At 36.3% G+C, this 18639-nt stretch overlaps 1 protein-coding gene across 2 annotated transcripts in view; it reads left to right on the top strand.

Moving 5' to 3' along the window:
• The window catches only part of CRTAC1 (cartilage acidic protein 1), a 478485-nt gene that overhangs the window by 227263 nt on the left and 232583 nt on the right, over positions 1–18639 (top strand). For both annotated transcript variants that reach the window (XM_063435174.1, XM_063435175.1), the window contains exon 4: positions 1262–1398. In XM_063435174.1, coding sequence (XP_063291244.1) covers positions 1262–1398 — 137 coding nt within the window. The remainder of the gene's footprint in view (positions 1–1261; positions 1399–18639) is intronic.

Genomic DNA, 18639 nt, shown 5'->3' on the forward strand with positions numbered 1-18639 from the left:
CAAAAATACTGTGCAAACTTTTACATTTGAGTTATTCTGTTCCACTTTTTTCTTACGTTCTATGTTTTTCACTTTCCCTAATTGTTATCTTTCTATTTTCATCACATTACCTTTTATTGTCACTTTTTACCTTACCAAACACACTTATTTATTTTTTAATGCCATTTGTTTCTATTTCTAATGTATATTTTTTTTATTTTAGAACATGAAGCTCAAGGGAATTGCAGAATTATGTTCAATTGTTCAACGGCAAAACATTTAAATGTTGCTATGGATTTTTAGTCTTCTTTACTATAAATTAAAACCGTAATCTGAATTGCATGAGATAAAATGAACATGAAAATGTGTGCTGATTTGGCTGTACTGCTGGAGAGGGTGATTTAATGATTTTTTTTTTTTTTTTTTAACAACCTGCTGACCAATTCAAGCCAAAGTGGCAATATCCCTGGGTAGAGTGGTATGATAATTGGACAGGTGGCTTGCAAAGGTTAAGTTACAATTACCATGTTGAAAAATTCTACAACTCTGCTAAGTTGGGATATTTCGGACTTGGTTACCTCAACGTAATTCACGGTGTCTGAATAAAACTGCTCTCTCTGAAATCAAGCACGTAGGATTTCAAAGTTACAGTAGTTCGGTTTTGGAATGGAATATGTTTTATATTGAATATATTAAAAATCTCACACTGCTGTGTATTTCCAATAAATATGAACAAAGTAACAATGGAAAATATTTTAGAAGCAACATCACGAATATGGTAAAGTGTGTAGTATTCTAAAAAAAATGTGTCAGTTGGGTAGACCAACTGCTCTATAAAATCTAAATCTATAAAATAAATCTTGAAATGTTTATACCCCACCAATGGTTTGAGGTTCTTTGCAGTTTGAAGTTATTTTATTTTTATGCACAACTTCAGATGGAGCTCTGCTAATGTTCATAAATAGAGGGGAGGCAGCATTATATTGGGCTACATTTGTTTTTATAAAGTGTAAGTTAGCATACAAACTGGTACTAACAGTACCTTGATGCAGGACTTCTCATACGTCTTTAGTATCTGTTTAATGTTCAGGAAGACATGTCTATATGACACTACAGGAGAATTGCTATGGAAGAGAGAGTAATTTCAGTAGATGGCAAACATATCTTCAGATTGTCATGGAAAATGTGATGCATTGTCAACCTCTCTCCCACTCAGATTCATATTTTACAAATCATACCGAATGCCACAATAATTCACTATTTTCCTCCTTTGAATTTACAGGCATGGCCACATATTCAGATAAACTGTTTAAGTTTCGAAACGGGCATTGGGAAAACATCCTCGGTGATGATGTGAACATTAGAAGAGGTGTTGCAAGCTGGTTTGCTGGACGTTCGGTGGCTTGCATCGATAGGAAGGTAAGAAGAACTTCTTCCTGAGTACATCCCTGCTCATTTCGATTAGCTTTAGAATCTATTTATATCTTATCATGTCTCAGCTTAATTCTCCTAATATCTTGTAACCGAGGCAATATGAAACACAATATATCATTCATAGTTTAATAACAAGATTATGCTCTACAATCATTTTTATATAATTTTATTTTTTTATGAAATATTGCTATTGAGTAAATGGGAATGAAAGAATGGCATGGGAAAAATGTGCTACTGGACCTTTTTTTATTCTTAATAATTCAGCTAAATTGTATTTTAAAATGAAGAGGCACATCTATGCATGTCACAAAAGAGCAATAAAATTTTTAAAAAGTAATTGAATTTTTTGGATTCCATGTTTCTCTTGGATTTCAAATCCTAGTAGAATTTTAACTTTTGATTTGTGTAGCAAGGCTAAAGTTTTTACAAAGACATCCGTTCTCGTTTTGTGTATTTGTTATTGCAAAGCACATTTATTGCGATGGACTGTGTTCCACTGTGACCTTTTGATTAAATTGGTGTCCCTTAGACACTGCCACCATCTCTGCTAGATGAATGGCACTATAAGGAGTTTAGATTTTCGATGGATTAATCAAATCGGATTTAGAAAGAACTGACACTATCTGAATGAATAAGTGTGTTAAGTGGAAACGATAGCCAATATTCATGTTTCCACAATGTGAAAGATGATGCTGAATTTTCAAATGAATGAACAAGGTGTGTGTACATGCATCCTACATTTTAATTAACCATAACAATTTCATACGCACAAACTAATTCATGCATCTATTTATTGCAATGTATGCACCTATTGTTGATTGTTGATATGTATTCTTGACACAAGGACATTTCACTAAACATGTATTGATGGCTTGACCACAAATCAGCAACATTTAGACTAAATTATGCAAGTTGGAAAATTCTCCACCTTAGCTGCAATAGAGACTTTTTTTCAATTTATGGAAATAATTCTTAAGTAGGCAAAAGTGATGGTTTGTAAATAAATGGTTTGAATGTCTACACATACAAAATGTAGGAAAGAATTTTTTTTTTCCACAAAAAAAAAGGGTGATGGTGCTTAGGGAGATAGAATTAGAGGAGTTGGTCCTGGTTGGTAATAACAAACATAACCACATCGTGCCATAGAAAAGATGATGCTATAGATTTCCGGTCTAGTCTTGAAGTAACTTTTTAAGTGTTCCAGAGTTTGTGAGGAAGGTACAACTGAACAGCCTTTCATGTGCTTTAGAATCAATGAGGCCTGGGTAGGCTGCACTTGTATTACTAGAAAGTAAATTATAATGATAAGGTTAAATGGAGCCCACCTGGTCATCATTGTAACAGACTGAGTATTTGCCTATTTTGTCCAATGGTCAATTTATAACTACAGTTTTGCATAAGAGAACATGAAATGTAGGCTATACATTAACAAGGCATTGCTAATGATTATAGATGTACGAAGAACTTGTGATGTTCATAGCATTCTGTGGATATATGGATGATTATATGTGTACTTGGAGTAAAGGGTTTACATATAAAGGATGCTTTTATGGATAAATGTGATTGGCAAAGGAGAATTTCATATTGTCAGTATAGGAAAGATGCTGTCATGTACAAAAGAGAGTGATATAATGTAAATAGTTAGGAGTGCTGTAATTTATAAGAGGCACTGCGGTTTTTTTCTTAGTGACAACAATAAGTCGTTCTGCAATAATTTATTCTACCTAAATAATAGTTGTGAAGTGCCTTGTTTACGTAAACCTGTTGCTTTCTAACTAAATACACATTCTAGGTCAGAGAATGCAATTTTTCTTTGGTCTTTTAAAAAGCACTCTAAGCAGACAAGATAGAGGGGGAAATCATGAGTGTTAAGGGAAATTGCTTCCCCCTGATCTATTTAAGAAAAAAAAAGTGGTATAATTTCCCATTTCTCAACCTTTGTCAAGTTATGGAAATTGAGCATTTCTATTTATAAAAGTATTTTTTATTGAAAAGTCTAAGTGAAGCATTACTGTCAGGGTACCTGCTGTCTCCACATCTGTGGAGGTGAGACACTTGGACGTTCTTCCTCGCAAAAGGGTTGAATCACTCGTTCCTCGCGGTTCCCTCGGTTGTTTACACGCCGGCCGCGAGGGATCCACTTCCTTTTATGACGCGGCGTTCAGTAGCCGACATCATGACGACAACCCAACCCAATCTGTCAATCAAGCCCCAAGCACGAATGAGGATTCGTCGGGGGCGTGATTACCTGTTTAGAATCAGGGTATAAAAGAGGGCTTTCTACGTTTGTTCATTGCCCTGTCGTGGTTCTAGCTTGTCTAGTCACTCAGTGCTCTTGTATTCTGTTAGTTTCTTTGGTTTTGACCCGGCTTGTCTGTTCTACCTCGTTTACCTCTATTACCCTTTGACTCGGCTTGTCTCTCGTTTACCTGCTCTCTCGTTCCCTCGACCTCGGCTTGTCTCTAGACCATTCTTTACTACTACTTACGTTAGTCCGGCCATTCTAAGGTCCGGTATATGTACCCTGTACCTGTTTGTACTCTGCGTGTTGGATCCCTGTCCCGATCCTGACAATTACAAGTCAAATAACTGCACAAAGGGAAACTTCTCCATTTCGTAGCCAAGCAACAAATCATCATATGGGACTTATTTTAAAGTTATATTGATATAGGGGTGAGCAATAGGCAAGATAATTACACTTGAAGAAAATAGAAGTCTGGATAGCTAAGATTAGATAAGAAAGGTTGTAAAAGAAGGGTGACATATCAAACATACAGTTAGCATAAAATGTACAAAAGATACTAGGAATACACCATAGAACTATATATTACACGACTTAAGTAATACAAAATAATTAAGATCACAGAAGATTCTTGAAGTAGTTTTTCCACAGGGAATGGTCCATATGATCTAGATTTGAGAGACGCACATTATGTTGCTTTATTGAAGAAGATCTGGAAGAATAATTCCAGAAATATTTATCATAATTATCTGGATGCACTCATGAAAATGTTGTGAAATAACGCAATCCTAAAAAAGGGAAATATGAAGAGAAATACATAAAATGGAAAAACACAAGGGACATATCTCCCAGCAGTACAAAATTGGGTGGAACAGTCTCAAAATCAGGGTCCTTCCCCACCATTCTGAATTTGCTCTTTGTTCTTCTGGATCAAGGGACACCATAGAGCAAATCTTTATAAGCCACACTGATGGCCTTCAACTTCTTGAAAGGACTCTTCACCAGTGCTATGTGCATATGCACAGAGACTGGCCAACAAGGTGAAACATGAAATACGATTGGTCAGTTTGAATTTTCCATCTATTCTGATTACTACTACAGAGTCATAGGGAAATAGTGCCATCCACCCAACTCTTATCTTGCACTTACTTGCTAGGAATTGTGGAATACCATTCGTATCAGCATACAGAGTGCATTGTTCATTATTCTAATTTGTCATCTGTGCTGGCATATTGGACATATTGTCAGGTAAGTAACTATTTTAATGAAAACATTTGCTGGTGCTTTCACCAGCACAATGTATACATTTTTATACCTAAAGGTAGCCTTGATATGTGGGTGACCTCTTCCCTTTAACTCTGAAAACGTAATTAAATTATGACAATACCTCGCAGGAAATGTGGTGCTTTGATTTAGCTGCCTTGCAAGGCATTTTAAGAATATAATTAAATTAGCTGCCTTGCAAGGCATTTTAAGCATATCATTTAACTAAAGCTCAATTTTTCATTCCGAAATTGTGTATTTTAATTAGAATGTTGATATAACCATAACATGATTTTCTATGTAACGCAGTGTATAACTTTTTTTTAGGAAATATTAACTTTGTTTCTTGTGCTGTTTTGGTGTAATATTTTAAAGGCTGGGCATTTTATACATAGAATAGAGCAGTTTGTTACTTTACTTCTGTGTTAATGAGGCCGAAAAAGTGAACACCATATTGCAGTCATTTCATCTTCTGTATTTTTTATGTTTTGTAATTTTGCGAAGAAATTATTACTGTTTATCGAGCAGCCATCGACCTAGCTGATGATTTTGGTGCAGAGCTGGGTGATAACATCAAACGCTTGTTGTATATCCTAAATAATGGTAACGCAGAACTAAACTGCTCCATAAGATATCTGCAGAGTATCCTGAAATAATTAGAAGATACTTACTGTACTACGGGGGTTTCATAAAATACATTGCTCTATAAAACAACCAATTTACACAGCATTTAAAACACATTCTTCGGGGGGCTTTTAACAATGTCCGATGTAGGGCTGGAATAATAAAGTGACTCAATTTGTGTCGCATGTATCCATAAAGATTCCCCTAACGTGCTTTAAAATTACAATCTCCAAGATAAAACATTGAGATCCATCTGTCTTTGTGCACTATGCACGTGCTGTCTAAGTTTAATTGTCCATGACTCATTTTGGCTTTTATCTATTCTTGTTGTCTGTTGACATGACTTGCATGATTATTGTTCATAAATGACCTCTTTTTTTCCCGGTTTGGATGGCTCCCTCCAAACATCTATTTGTCCACTGAAACAATTCATTGTATTATAGTCCCTTCACTCATCCAGAATGATTGCATAAACCATTATATCTACTGCTGTCTGTTTATTTACTGGTGAATTATCAAACTTCCTTGTGAGAAACGTCTCTGGTTCTCAGATTTTCCTATAAAGTTAATTACTGCCCGAACATTTCTGCACACTCATTGTAATGACCTTCATATATGCATTGTGCTGTGTCCCGATTCTAAAGTACATTGCATGTGGCTGGAGTCAGCACTGCCATCTATAGCTTGAAAGCAGTCTTGCACTGTTTATGTGCAGTTGCTAGTTAGAGTTTTTTAAATCTTTTTTTTTTGTTCCATTACTGCTTGTTCTCGTCATTTTTTATGTTATTTATTTGCCTGAGTTTTTAATGAGATATTGCACTATGCGTTTTAATGAGATGTTGCTATAAACTAGATCTTGCACAAGACTTGAAGAGTTACACTTTGACATCTAAAAATGTCAAGGCGGAGGGCATGTTATATTGTCCATTGAGTAGAAAAGTGTCCATAGCCAGGTGCTACTGAATCCATCAGAAATGCTCAGAACATTGTTGCACATATAATTACTAGATGTCTGGATGAAGTAGCCTCACATTGCTGTGGACCACTACCATAACACTTAGTATCAGTTTTTATGCTAGGATGCAATACTCTATAGTCACCTGTGGTAATTTGAAGTCAAACATCTACTGCAGTTAAGAAACTACTCTACAACTTGACTTGGACTCCTGGTTCATATCCATAATTGCGTGGATTTTCATAGCTTTTACTTGATGGTCCTTTTCATGATTTAGGTAAATGTGGCTACTGTAGCACAATTCTACATGATGCAGACTAAATCTCTCGTAAATTGAACACCTTCTGCTCGTAGCACAACACACTGGCCGAACATTTCATTAAGTTACTTTTATGTATATTTTTGTTTAAATTCATGTATTTTGTAAGAGCTAGCTTTTTTAATTAAGAGTTAAACAATATCAACATATCAAATATTAAGGAAAAAAAGCTATTACGTAGACTCAAGAAATGGAGGTAACATGAATGGTCATGAGGTATTGCTTAAGGAAGAGAAACACAAGATGGACTAAGAAGAAATGGTAAATAATATATGTGCCTGGAGAGAGGGTTTTTTACAGAAGTGGCAAGATTGAAGAAAGAGGAGAATAAATTAAATGTACAGGAAACAAAAGATACACTATTGAGATACAGAAAAAGAAAGGTGGGGGAACTCGAGCCTCGCATTCTACTTAAATATACCCTCAGCGAATTAGCTGTCTATTTTTGAACTACGTGGGACTTATTTTGACAAATTAATTTTTGTGTTTCTGATTCACACTGTCTGTCACCTTTTATTTCCTTTCTGCCTCCTCAAATAGTTTGTTTTGCAATGATTATCTGTATGTCAGATTCAAAGTGGCTGATCCAGAACAATACTTAGGATGGCGAAAGCACAGGTGCTATCTGTTGGCTTTTTTTTTTCAAATACACTAATCCTAGACATTTAACATAAAGTGTGTGGCTTATTGTGACATGACAAACAAAGCCCACATATGTGGCATGTACTTTGTCTCATTATGTAGAAGAAAATTAATGTTGTTCACATGGCATGTTGATGCAGATGTTTAGAGAAGGGTGCCATTACCTCTCATGCTTTTAGAATGCAGGTGACTAATTGGTGAAGCGTAACTTTACAATTTCCACCAATATCAGCCACATTGCTGGCAATTATTAACCCTTTGTTTTTTTTTGTTTTTTGTTTAAAATGTACCATTTTAAACCATTGGACGACTTAAGGTTTTTTTGAGCGTCAGTCTATCTATCTGCCTTGAGTTGTCTACTAAACGTGTTTAATATTTCTCCAGGTGCAAGTGCTATTCTGGGCCAAAGTACCAAATGACGAGCAATTACTATTGAAATAAGGTGTTATTTTTTCCACATTTATATTTTTCAGCCTAAGTGTTTCAGTTTTACATTAATAAATAAATTCTGAAATTTACATAGTTGCAAGAAAACATACATTTTCTGGTTTGATCATCTGCAGAAATGTAGTTTCTAAATATGTACTTTAGTTCCATTAGCCATCACTACATTAAGGATGTAAGAGCTGACCAGTTTGTTCACTTTAGATTTTAACAAGACACATTTGCATGCATTTATTCAGTACCCTACGTTTTAATTTAGTTTTCTATACTTTGTGATTAGTAGTAGTTACTTAAATTCATTACAGGTTCACTATAGGGTCAGGGACACAAACGTGTTCCTGACCCTATAGTGTTAAAATCAAGATCTAGCCCACCTGGGCCCCTCATGCCTCTATAAATATAGCAAAATCTTACGGTATTCAAGCCTGAAGCTGTAGATCTGCATGCTGTTTGCCTCAGAACAACAAGCAGTCTGCTGACATCAGAAGTGGTAGCCTGAGCCAATCACAATGCTTCCCCATAGGATTGGCTGCGACTGACAAAGAGGCAGATCAGGGGCAGAGTCAGCACAATTCAAACACAGCCCTGGCCAATCAGCATCTCCTCATTTGAATCAATGAATCTCTATGAGGAAAGTTCAGTGTCTGCATGCAGAGGGAGGAGATACTGAATGTTTGGATCTCTAACAGCCAGGCTGTAATGTAAACACTGCATTTTCTCTGAAAAGACAGTGTTTACAGCAAAATACCTGAAGGGAATGATTCTACTCACCAGAACAAATTCAATAAGCGGTAGTTGTTCTAGTGACTATAGTGTCCCTTTAATGGTTTCATCCTTTGAGTTTAGCTGCTGAATGCTATTTTTTTTTTTTTTTTTACATTTTTTAACATACGGCTACACATCTTTGTATAATCTAATATTTCAAATAATCTCTGCATTTTTCATTTCTATTTTTACTTTTTGTCAAGTCTAATGATGTTGGATATTATAGTATATTTCTCTTATACGTCAACTTGAATAAGATGCAATTAAGTTTTAATGCAATATAGAACTACAGAAACCTGCTGGTTTTGGCTGTATCTCTACTGTTCTATCGTTTTATGGTGAAAAAAACAGGTAACAAGCAGATGGCATCAATAAAAATAAAATTTTATTAATATTCGATTTTTAAGGAATAAGAAAAACAAACTGTCATCAACCTGTCGGATGTGTCTAGCAGTAGTCTATTTATATGAAAAAGCATAATCCTATAATAATCATATTTACAGCATTGTTGTTGCAAAAGTAAAATGAATTTGCAAATTCCCTGGTATCTGAACAAAAATAGGAGATCTGGATGCAGGTAGTGTTTTAAATAATTATATTTGCGGAGGCGGAGTCTGGCCAGCAAGATCACAGGACGTGCCCTGCATGAGCTCGACAGGGTACACCCATACAAATCTACAGATGCTAATATCAAGACCCGGGACAACCGGGAACCGCAGCAGCTACCTGGGGCCTACAAGCAGAGGCGAGCGGTTCTGGGCCAAGCTACTGGCGCGCATACAGCCAGACGCAAATACCCACACAAGACCTGCACAATATGCAGTACAGGGCAAGGTGGGGCCTGGGACCTCTTCATGGCAGCAGGAAGACCCAAGCTACCGAACCCAGAGCAGAGGGCCCCTTCCGGATGGAGAGCAGCAGGGGGCGCACCCCATAGGTTCCAGCCACACCGGCGGAGGGTAGCAAAACACACGCGATGTCGAACCAAGACTATAACCCACCACACCATCCCGATAGGGACGACCCTGGGCGGCACCGGAACCCAGGTTCTTGGCAAGAAGGCACCAGCTCTCGCACAGCACCAGGGCAGAAGGGAAACCCCACACCCACAATGCCATGGCACGTCCACAGAGAGACAGAGCAACGACGCAAAGAACAAACCTTGCATAGGCATCGGCTAAAGGCAGACCTGATACCAGGGAGGGCACACAGGAGAGCTTGCAAACAGGGAAAGCAGACATGGACTTGGACTCAAACCAGCGACTAAGGGAGCAATTATTTGGTTGCCTTGCACAAAGGTCTTGCCCACAGGCACCCACTGACACACTTAGGACCAAGTTACCTACACGCACCTAGCTTGCTACTCTCATACTCCCAGAAGAAGTGCTACGCTTAAACTTGTTTACTGCTCAGATCAGTATATACTAAATCATATTTTCTAGTATTCATTAAGTACTCTAATGCAACAGTTATATCTAACCTGCTTTACTATGCATACTTATTTACTCAAGTATTACTAGCCTACCTGCTTAAACACAAAAATTGTGCACGTATTCTTGACTACCCTATTGTTACATATGTCTCAACATTGCATGAGGATTGCCATTGGGGTACCTCACGCACGTATGTTAACTTAATATGCAAAAAAAACACTCGGATTTTGTCTCAAATTTTTGGATTTTAACCAAACATCAGGGACTTAAGTGAAAGGCAGAGTGTCTGATTCCAAAAACTAAACAGACCCCACTATACTTGCTAAAAAGAATGGGGCACCACTCTGTTTTTCAAAAAATGTTCCCGAAACCACACACTACAATATTTTTGGAGAGTTGTGGTCCATTTTTTTCGTTTGGAATCTATTACTGGTGTGGCGATAGCAGAGGTATACAGCACCTCACTTTAGTGAGTGCTCATCCATTCTTTGTTGTACGTCCATTGCACTGACTGATTTTCCAAGACCTGATTCTGACAATTGGAGGTTTTCTTACTATTGTGCTTTCGGTGATAACCCTGCACAGGGCTGGACAGGGAAAAACATTTGGCCCGGAAATATTTTTTAATCACAGCCTCCCAGTGAGAAGGTGACAGGGCCAGAGACAAGCATGCCCCCTTTCAAAGTAAGCATGTTGGTGCAATGCTCTTCCAGGGTAGACCATGTGCAGAGATTTGCTGAAGAGCTCACACATAATAAATATTTACTTGCATGTTGTTAATACACGTGTAACCATTGTCAAATGGCACTTTAAAATAATAGGAATGGAACTTTGTTGCTCTCAGATCATAGGAAGACTTGTGTGCTCATTACTAACTTACATTGAATGGTTGGATGACCACAGGTCATTCATTTTCTGCTTTTTTTTTTTTTTACAGTAAGAGCAATAAGGATATGGAATTCTTTGCCCGAAGAGGTAGTTTTGTCAGAGTCCATACAGATGCTTAAACTGCAATTGGATAAATACTAGCATAAACATAACATACAGGGATATCATTTCAAATTAGTGGGGTAATAGCTGCTCGATCCAAGGAGACATCTAACTGATATTTTGGGGTCAAGAAGGAATTTTATCCTAGTTTGTTGCATAATTGGAAGTGCTTCAGACTGTTTTTTTTTTCCTTCTTTTGGATCAACAGCAACAACATATGTGAGGAAGGCTGAACTTGATGGATGCAAGTCTCTTTTCAGCTATGTAACTATATAACTACTGGATAAATATTGCATTTCTGATGATAAATGTTCCCTTTATAGATGTAACTAGTAAAAAAAACAAACGCAAACAAAAGCAAACTGTAAAAACATTTTTTTTTTATTATTGAATTAATGAAAAACCTGATATTTCATGTACTATGGCAGTGAGCTATGTATAAAAACCTTGCTTTGTGAAGTCATAACAAAAGCTTCACAGCCATTCCGGACCACTGGAATTCTGAAACCTCTTGCAAATTCATCCTCAAAAACCATGGCCAGGCAGAAATAATGCTGCGTGTATGTAACTTCATTACAATAAACTTGCCACATTGAACTCTGCACTGCCCAGACCTTACTTCTTTCTCTAAAAATAACAATGCTGTTTGTAGAGAACTTGCTTCTGCCTACAACATGAGAGAAAACAATCAAGAGAAAGGGTCCAGAGAAATTTCTAGTGGAAAAATAATATAAATATATATATAAATATATACTATATATATATATATATATATACATATATATATATATATATATATATATATATATATATATACATGCCATCTAGAACCAATGTGCACATGAGGTCTCCTAAAATAATGTTCCCCAAAAAACCAAGTCACCCTCCGTTAAGCATTCAAGGTCTCTGTAATGCTGCCTTATCCCCAAGCAAGTGTTTCATATTTTTATTTTTTAAATATTGGTCAAGAAGCAGTATACTTGTACCCAAATAATGGCAACAAAGGAAATTAATTTGTTTGGGAACACAAGTGGTGTGGGAGAACAACTGTCTTGCCACCGGGCTGGCAAATCAATACTCTGGGGGTATTTGCCCTAGAAAACACATTGTTTTTGATAGTCTTTTTTTTCTTTTGGAATGTCTAAACCTCATCACAAGTAGTATCCCTTTGGAAATTGGGTACTGGATTTAAAAAATGTCTTCAAATGAAGAATCTCATTTTTTAAATGTTATTCTTATGTCTATTATGTAAACTACACTTTGTATGTCCAATATAGCATTATTCTGATTGCTGTTATAAATGAAATTAATAAACATAATACAAACATGGAATTTTTCAAAAGGCTATTCTAAGTAATAATTCCATATTTTTTAAACAACTCTCAAAATATGAGGCAGAATCTGTTTCCAGTGAAGAATTTCAAATTTTTACTCAGAACACCGTTATTTGTGAAGTCTTTTTTTTGTCAGTCGAGAGTTTAAATTATGCTCCCACACGTTCATCCTCTCCACTCTCAGGAACTGTATAAGCACAAGGTTGGATCTTTTCTCGTGGATCCTTCAGAGAACTTTTCAAAATAAATCACAAGTTTTGTGCGGTGGCTTTTCTGGAGAATAAAACATTTTTATTCCCAAAGACTTAATTGACAGGAAAGGTACAACATGTGTGTTGAATTCTAATAAACCTAGCCTTGTAATCAATATTGCTCAAACAGCAAAATAAACCATTTATCTCAGGTGAGTTGAAGATTATTTAGACACATTTTTGTGCTGGTGCCATGCTCAATGTAAATACAATTAACAAGATAGCGAACAACTATTTATACAAAACCATTTCTGTCTTCAGATGATATCTGGCAGTAAAGCCACCCTAAACCAGCTAAAGTCAATGGACTATATAGATCCTTTAGCTAGCTTTTTTTCTAACAATTAAGAAAAGTAGACCATGCACTGCAAGGTTTCTGTGCACTTCATTTTATAACCGCAGTCTCTATACATCTCATTTCAAAGGCACCATTTCCCTGTCGCTGTTGAATATGTAATTTATTAAAAATCAAGAGTTCAAAAATAACATACCTCCTATGTTATTTAAATGCACCAAAAAAAAACATTTTTTACAATTGCATTTTTCTATCATTTATATATTTGGAGTGACGTATTTATTGTGTAGTAAAAAGGTAAAAAAGTGAAGAACATCCCTCAATCACAAAAAATATGTAGCTGCAAATCCAAAATTAAATAAGCATGGATATACTGGTTTTCATGATACTTATAGCAGTTCAATACGGGCAATAACAGGGTTACCTTCTCGGTGCCGGAATCCTCCCAGTAATCAAATGATACTTCACACAGGACAAGCTTGTTGATCCACACTCATAGGGAATCCCCAAAAATACATCCAGAAGAAATCATAGAAAAAAATGCACATTTATTGAAGTCATTAGTAATGGAGGCAGTAAGTGGTGACTGACAGATCCCAAGGTCAGAAGTCAAACCATTCAGAAGTGGTTTGACTGCTTACAATAGGGGGGTGCCCTTGCTGTAGTAGTTATGGTGCAAGGAGTTTTGGTTTAAAGAGTAACTTTTTCAGTTTTGTTTTTTCTTACCCCAGAAATGGTTTTAAATGGTATTAAATCATTACCAGTGAGGTTTGCCACAGTAGTAATTATAGATCATAACTCTGCTGTATTTATTTGAAGGTGACTAGCCCCAACATTCAATCATTTTAAAGAAAAGCCTCTTTACTTTGGATGGCAAGCTTTTTTTTTTTTTTTTTTAATTAATAACTAACTTTAGCTGGCTATTAGAATGCCCCATTACCTCGGAAGAGAAGTTTCCTTGTTAAGGGATGAGACCGCGTTTGTCACGTATTATAGAATAGAATGTGTCTAGCCAGTGGCATAATCAAACAGACATGGAAAAGGACCTTATTGACTTGCCATGCTCAGTCTTGGGTATATATCCTTATATTTTAAAAGATTTCAGAGTGCTATGATTTTCAGGCATGCATAGAGTGCTTTAAACAAAATATCTCATGTGTAGGTATAATTTATGGTATTGCAGTACAACCACTTCTTAACAGTGCTCAATGATAATTTTGAGTTTTATTGAGAACCTGGAGACCAAGAGTCACTGGCCCCAGAATTAGACATGGCTCCTGGACCTGTGACAGGTTAAAGTGCAGTATTGTGCATGTCTTTTCCTTTGGAGAAAAAATATTTTAGAGCCAGTCCTCTAATACCTTCTATGAGGCGACAAATAAAGGTATTTAGAAATAGAAAATATTAGTTCCACAGTAGTTCGATAAATAAGTAGAACTGAGGACAGAACAGCCACTTGAGGGGCTTCCAGGTGGACAGGTGACTTTTGGTTGCCTAAATGACGATGGACGACCTCACACTATGCTTTCCTATTGGGAAAATCCTAATGTGAGCGCGGCCATTGCCGCACATTTGCATTAAGTCTCCCCCACCGGCTGACATCAGGAGGTGAGCCAGCACTGAAGGGACATCTGCGCTGGACCCAGGTAAGTGGCAGAAGTGGTTATTAACGAGTTTGTTTTCTTGGAACTATAGTTTCCTTTTAACATTTCTGTGTAAGGCTCCACAGAAAAGGGGCTGTAATACCAACTTAAAGGTATGTGGTTTCTGTGAATACTATCCTTAATAATTCATATTAATGGCATGTCGTTTAATTAATGGCATGCAACTTTATAGCTTCACTGTAGCTGATCCTGAGGGAACAGCACCTGAGGAAGACCACTAACAGATGGTTGAAACGCGTTGTGCAATATCTTTTTTTATATTTACTTTTGTTAATAAATAACTTATCCTGATACTCCTGGCTCCTGGCTCCTGACTCCAATTTTGACAACAGATGACTATTGAGATCAAAGGGGAACCTGCCTGAAGAGTAAAAGAAATGTGTATGTCCCATTTAAGTGACATAAAAGCTGCATAAGTCCTGAGCCTACATCAAAGTGTGAGTGATTCCATCTCAAAATTTCCCATTTTATTGTATCCAATATACAGATTGCACTATGTTCTGTTCTGTGTTTATATTTTTTGTATAGGGAATTCAATATTGAATCTACTTACTGTATATAAGGAGGAGATACCTATTATTTACTAAACGCCAGGTAAACTACCTCCTTGGTGTGTGTGTGCACTTTTACCTTTTTTGTTGGTTGTTCACCTGGGAATGACGTTCTATCATAATGCAATCTTGTATGTTAAAGAACACCAAATTAGGGATTTGCTAAGATGATGCATTTCCTGCATCTCATGTAGTCTTGCTAATGTGGCATCGTGGATAGTGTAAGAAGTGGAATGGGAAGGAGACATATTATGTGTAAGCTAGCTGGAAGACTATAGAGGTGTCGTAATGGACATTAGCTGATGAATTAGAGTTCTATTTACAAAGAATGGAATGCATGTCATGTCTGAATTGAAGAAAGTTGGACAACGTTACAACTATGTTCCTTGAATTATCATGTTATCATATTTTTGTGGACAGTTCCCTGGTGTTGGGATGGCTGGACAGGACCCAACTATTGGGGCATTCCCACCGAAATCGGAATAGTTGAGAATCCTGCTTTGGGTAGTGTGAAGAGCATTAACAGCAATTTTCTTTAGCCAGCATTTTCACCTATCATGTTTTTTTTCTCTGTGGCCCTTCCACATTGTCTCCCTCCCCATGTGGTCCAACATGATAATTGGCTACTCAAAAAAATTGGTCAACACTCACCATTGGCTTTCATAGACTGAATGTATTTTTGGACATCAATATTACTAGACTGCTTATGTAAACTGAATGTGCTCAATTTGTTTACTAGTAAAAGGAAATGTAATATTGAATATAGGATTTAGGAATTTGATTGAAATGAGTATGTTAGTGTTTTTGCAAAAGTAAATGGAACTGTTGAGCAGATGGTATTCTGTGTATCTGTCATTTGATTTATAACCAGTATTGTCAAGTGTTCTTGAAATAATCAACAGTGATGACTAAAAGGGGAGCATTTATGTAGCCGAGTGGCCTTTTTTATTCTTCTATTCTGTTATTCTTTTTTTTTTTTACTGCAGCTCTCTGTCTATATTTTAAATTAAATTGGAGCAGGTTTTTCAATGTGAAAGCTGTATTACTGCACAGCAACAAAACAAAATAGAAATACCTTTTGTAATAGTATGTTTTACAATGTTCCACCCTGACTCGAATTTCCAATCAGTATAATATAAATATCTGGAGCCGTATTTATCCAAAAACACGTGTAAACTTAGAAACACAATTGTATATGAGAATCAAGAGTCATTGAGGATATTAAACCAATAAACAGATTAGCAGAAATAATTATGTGTCCATAAAACTGCACATTGAGGCTTTGGAACATAATGATTTTTACGTGTTCATTATGCTTTAGATAAGACAAGATGACTGTGGATAACTACGTCCCTCATTTATTTAGAATTACAAGCATTGCGTATATGGATTTGCCTATGGTTGGAAGGCTTCCTTATTGCCTTGCTTTCATCTGGGCTACCAAGAGAAAGCTGGATCATAAACAATAGAACGACGTTTTAGCAAGTTAGGGTAGGAGCATTTCAATTTAGCTTTAGTACCTTACAGTGCTAGCTGATGGGGCAGTAAATGAAACGAGCATTTCTCTTGTTGGGGTGCAGCTCTGCATAACCAATATGTAATTGTAAGATATTCCACTAACTTTTAAAAACCTTTTCTTACTTTTACAATGATTACCGTCGCTGCTGTTAGACATTCTAATGATTTAACAAAGTTTACAATTAAAAAAGCCAGTGCCGTAAAATGGAAAGTGTGTGTGTGTGTGTGTGTGTGTAAATATATATTCGAAAATATAAAATATAGAATTGTACATATTAATGAAGGTTGTAATGAGGGCAAATCCTGATACAATGTCCCACTGTTTGATAAATTGATGCAAATTTTTACATTTATTGTGGTGCATCATCTGCATATCACAAGTAAGACCTTAGGAAATCTGTCTTGTGCACAGCATTTCCAAGGAAGCAGGTTTCCACAAGTCTTCCAGAATGCCCTTCTGGATATGCAAATGAGTAAAGACAGGCTTCATGTTACAGACTGCATTCTGCATTTCTGCAGGCACCCTCCGCAATGGAACTGTGTGTTCATTTGCATATCTAACGGGGCATTCTAATAGAATTGTGTAAACATAAAGCATTCTCTGAAATGCTGAACCCAAGATGGACTTTTTCTGTCTTGGTCTGACTTGATATGTAGGTAATTCACAAGAGTAAATCTTGGAATTTACATCCGTTAGTGGGGATTTTTAGCATGTTTTGCCCTCATCACAAACCTCTTTAATAACTATATGCTGCCAGAAAAACTCCCGACTCTAGGACAAGGCTTGACGCAACGCTGATGAGATGTTTAGTCGAACAACTAATCATTTATTCATATCTTAAATGAGTACGTGTTACACAGTGGGACTGCACCAGCCCACTATCAATCCAGTGCATGTGACTTGTGTGCACATGGAATGCAAATTTATGACATATTATACAATATAAATGTATAAATTATTTATACATTTATAATACATGCCAAATTACTCTTATGAAATTTCTCCTGGAGGATGTAAATATTCGAAACAGGTCTGTTGTTGTCTGAAATATAACTCTTTATTTGCCTTTAAAACTAAAACATGGCCTTTGTCTATTGAATAGAATTTATTTTCTGGAAAACATAATAGAATAAAGCAGGTTGATGTGGTGAGAATATACAAATCAGCGCCTACCTCTGTACTCTTTTTTAGTACACAAAGTCATCGCAACTATAACTGGTAGCAACATCTAAATACCAGTCATTTTTCATGAAGATCTCCACAATCAAGATTTATTAACACAAAGTAATGTAGAGTCAGTTGGACTTAAAATATACTGTTGCCTATGATTGTGCAGATAGTTAACCTTGGGACTAAAGTACACATCTAAAATAAAGATTGATTGATTAACTTACCTCTAGATTTCAATTCAGAACACAGTTCTTGCTGTCTCTCTGAATTTTAAACAAATCTTCTGTCAATGACAATGACTGAATCTTTTCTTAGATGACTCAGAACTCTGCAGTTATTAAGTCTTTATTGCAACTCCGCATTTCTGTATCCTTTAATGCAAAGAGCAATTTTGTAATTTGCTGTAGCCTTTAACTGAGTTAAAGTTAGAACTTGTACAGTATCTGAAATGTAACATGAATATGACGATCATATTTAAGAATGTCCTTATCCATATTTACTAAACTACTTCTAAGCTCCAGGACCAACCCAAGTTCCTCTTAACTGTTAAGCTACAGATGGACACTTTGATATTACGGTTCTCCAGCTCTTCATCATACTCAGTTTTGTACCCATAATATTTATATTGTCCTTACAGGTTAATCTTCATATCCTGTATACAACAAGAAACATTTGTTGTAAGGCTTTGTTGACAGTACTATAAAATACTTGTGAAGTGGGGCCAGTATGTGATTTTAATAAAAATTAGATTACAGTTCTAGCCAG

The sequence above is a fragment of the Pelobates fuscus genome, chromosome 10, assembly GCF_036172605.1.
Source record: "Pelobates fuscus isolate aPelFus1 chromosome 10, aPelFus1.pri, whole genome shotgun sequence".
Lineage (NCBI taxonomy): Eukaryota > Metazoa > Chordata > Amphibia > Anura > Pelobatidae > Pelobates > Pelobates fuscus.